The 3790-nt window shown below is 35.2% G+C and overlaps 1 protein-coding gene across 1 annotated transcript; it reads right to left on the bottom strand.

Moving 5' to 3' along the window:
- Nucleotides 1-1394: 1394 nt before the first annotated feature.
- LOC133824123 (vacuolar protein sorting-associated protein 27-like) lies at nucleotides 1395-2418 on the bottom strand. The gene is made up of 2 exons (XM_062257225.1): nucleotides 2331-2418; nucleotides 1395-2255 (listed from the first exon to the last, which is right to left on the bottom strand). The coding sequence occupies exon 2, from the start codon at nucleotides 2247-2249 to the stop codon at nucleotides 1395-1397; it is 855 nt and encodes a 284-aa protein (XP_062113209.1). The 5' UTR covers nucleotides 2250-2255; nucleotides 2331-2418.
- Nucleotides 2419-3790: the final 1372 nt, after the last annotated feature.

The following is a 3790-nucleotide window of genomic DNA, read 5'->3' on the forward strand; positions in this document are numbered from 1 at the left end:
TTATCAACAAAATAAATTGATTAACTGTGGAGCATCACCTCCATATTTCTCACATAGTGTTAATAAAATTTCACTTTAAAATATAAATCTCTTCATTTCTTTTAAGTCCATTATCCTCCAAAATAAATCTAGACTTATAATTCTCAAAGTTCATCAGAAGTCCTCAAGCCACATGATAAGCTCATAATTGATCAAAATAAACAAAACTTCAATGTTCGTTTATTTTGACTTATTTACTTGCAAAAGCAAGACACTCTTCTTTGAAAGTAACTTTCACTTGATTGCTTTATTTTAGATATTTCACAAAATAAAATATGTGAACACAAATGTCATGTGAAAATTTATCAAACTAATAATCACTAATTTTCACTTTTAGTTGCCTAAATAATCTCAAAATCACTTAAACAACTTTTGTGTATTTATTAAGAGCCTCTTTGAGATTCTTTTGAAAACATCAATTTTATATCCATTGATTTTTTAATCAAAATCTATTTAAAGATGTCAATTTTTTAAACACTTTAAATCAAAGAAAATAAAACTCTTATTGATTTATTTAAACACTTTAATTTTTTATGTTTTAGTTTAAAATTGTCTCATCATTGAGATTAATTTAAACATATCACTATCTTTAACCAAAATGAATAAAGTTCTCTTTATTCTATTCAATATTGGTGTAAAGATTCAAAATTGCTTCTCCAATTTTGCAATGTCTCATCATTGGGACATTGAATATTTAAGAATTATTATCGCTAAATAATTATCAAATATATTTCATTTGACCACACTCTAAACCACTACAAGAATAACTAATATCACTAACGGCACTATCACTGACGGCAAAATGTTGTTACACAACAACAAAAATCACCATTACCGGCGGAGGATCCCGCCGGTAATACATGCTCTATCCGCCGGTATTTGTTATTACCGGCGGGAATCCGCCGGTAAAGTCCCGCCATTAATAAACGGTCGGTATTATCACCATTACCGACCGTTTGACACCACCCGCCGGTATTGCACTATTACCGGCGGATTAATAGAGGCGGGCGTCCGCCGGTGTTGTGCAACGCTGACACCGTTTTTGACCGGATTATTACCGGCGGGTTCCGCCGGTATTAATCCGCCGGTATCTCAATACTAATATTAAAATAAAACAATTAATTTTATTTTATTTCTTAATAAATATACATATAATACTTATTTAAAAATAATAATATTTAACATATATTATAATTATTAACACAATTAATATTCATCTAACAAAACTAACATTGTAATTAATCATAAAATTAACATAAAAAAATACAAATTGTCTCATTTTAATTACATATAAAGTAATTATAACATAAACATAATAAAATTTCAATTGTCTTAATATAATTAAAAAACGTAATCTAATTATTATTGTTTTGATCTGGCCAACTTGGTGTAAAATACTCATTAAGATCAATATCTTGATCACTAGTATTAGGGCGCAGCAATGGTGGTGAAGCAAACTGTGGTGCTTGTGTAGAGTGATGCTGCGAAGATGGTCTAAATTGTCGAGCATGTGGTCGCGGCGAGGGAGACTGATGCAAAAAACTCTCAAACTGACCATACCTCTGCTGCTGCGACGGACTCACAAATTGACCATACATCTGCTGTGGATGCTGCTGCTGCGATGAATCCCCGAAGTCACGACGCCTAGGATGTGACGTCTGAGATCCGGTAGCGACGTCGGGGTAATATAAAGGAGGGGACTGGGAGGAACGTCCGTACGTGTTTGGATAATTCTGTTGAGGTGGATACACATGTTGTTGTTGTTGTTGTGGCATCGACCAAGGAGGTGGACTTTGAGAAGATATACCACCTTCAGGTTGTGATGGTAAATATCGTTGGAGAAGGCTTTCAAACCGCGACTCAGTTTCTGTACTGGTATGCTGAGGATTACCAGATGGACCTTGTTGAGATTTCAACATCCGGATCTCTTCACGCATTGACTTCATCATTTCCGCCATAGTAGCCATGTCTTCCTGAGGTGTATGAGCAGGTTGGGCCTGTGACTGACTTGTGGAGCTGGAAGCTGATTTTTTCCCTTTGCCTTTGCTGTAACCTACTCCTCTTTGAAAGTCAGACCTCTCCCCAAGTACTTTACTCATAATCTCGTACTGATCGATCGACGAGGATTCAGCAGCAGATCCAGTTTCAGATCCCTCCGTCGGTCCTTGAGACTGACTTTGAAGTCGTGCCCTCTCAAGCTCTTCCGTCATTTTTTCCTGTTCATAAAAAGTGTTTGAAACACATCAATAACATAGTTTAATGAAAATAATAACACAAAAGTTTAAACTTACAAAAGTTTCTCGAGCTGTGTCGTTGACAAAAACTTTTGTCGATTTTCTCAAATGGCTATCTTTCCAAGTATCAATAACATGTTCATCAGGGTTCGCCTATACAAATTTAGAGATAGGAAGTTAGAATGTAAAATTTTGTTAAATTAAATTAATATGTTTACTTACAAATTGGTGACGCTTAGCTGCCATCGATTTTGTGCCTTGCGTCGATGTATACTTCATTTCTTTTCTGTTTTTCTTGTTTTGGTTGGATCGCGCGATAAATTTTGGGCTCAAAAACAACTGAACAATATCTTTCCAACTCTCCTTGGAGCAATGGTCAGGTGGGGCAACTAAAACACTCTGCAAATCTTCCGGATTAGAGTAATATTTTTTGAAGTGAGTATGTCTGATGTTCTTTCTCTCAGAATATCTTTTGCGCATCTCTGTGTAGATAGTTTTCATAACTCTCCCGGGTTCTGGATGACCATCAACATTATAAAAATACTACATTAAAAATAACATGTTAGTTTAATTTGTAAATGATTTCTACATTAAAAATTATACCACAAGAGTTGTTCTAAATTTGTACCTTCATCCTATGTACGACTTGTTCCTTAAATTGTTGAGGTATATCAGCGAAATCCAAGTAATGTCCTGGCAACAACAAAGTGACTTGGAGGCCTATCTCGCGGACAAAAGCTTGGTCCTCCAAGCCAACCACTTTGTCCGTCCTAGGATCAAGCTGAAGATCTAGTGGTTTCCCAGCATTTCGCCTTCGAATTTCAAGTGGCTTCGAATTAGCCAGGCCACGACCTTTTTTTCTCGGCACTTCAGCTATCCACATTTTCAAGAATAACCAAAATTTGAAATATTAATATTATATTTAAACATTCGTAGAGCTTGACTTTCAAGCTATGAGCAAAATTTGAAAATTATTATTAACCTGACTCGCAGGAAGAGGGTACTCTACTAGGATCTGGCGGGTCTAGACCTCCACCATCTCCGCCATGAGAGGTGGCTATATCTGCTGACATTGTACTTAGGAACAAAAATGATTAGTTAGTATTAAATTGTTAGTTAGTATCAAATATCACCAATGGAAATGAACATCATGATTACAAGTCTCATATATTATATTTTAAACAATTGTCTTTATTACAAAAATATAAAAACTAAGTAGAATAATCACTATCACTTTCATCATTAATTAAATTAACATCATCTTCACAAATATCAACTAGCAATTCATCTTCTTCATCGACTTCTTCTTCGCCTAAGTCGTCATTTATGAAATTTTCATCTAATTGATCAGCAGGTGAATTTTGTATAGTGCCAATATATGTTGCAGGTTCATGAGATTCCATAACCAACTGACCGAGATCCACGGTCAACACAAAATTTGATGAGTTTATGTCATGTACAACATCAACATCTGCATCAGCTTCATCGTCCTTGATGTCCCAAATTTGACGGTGATT

This window comes from Humulus lupulus, chromosome 1 (genome assembly GCF_963169125.1).
Source record: "Humulus lupulus chromosome 1, drHumLupu1.1, whole genome shotgun sequence".
NCBI lineage: Eukaryota > Viridiplantae > Streptophyta > Magnoliopsida > Rosales > Cannabaceae > Humulus > Humulus lupulus.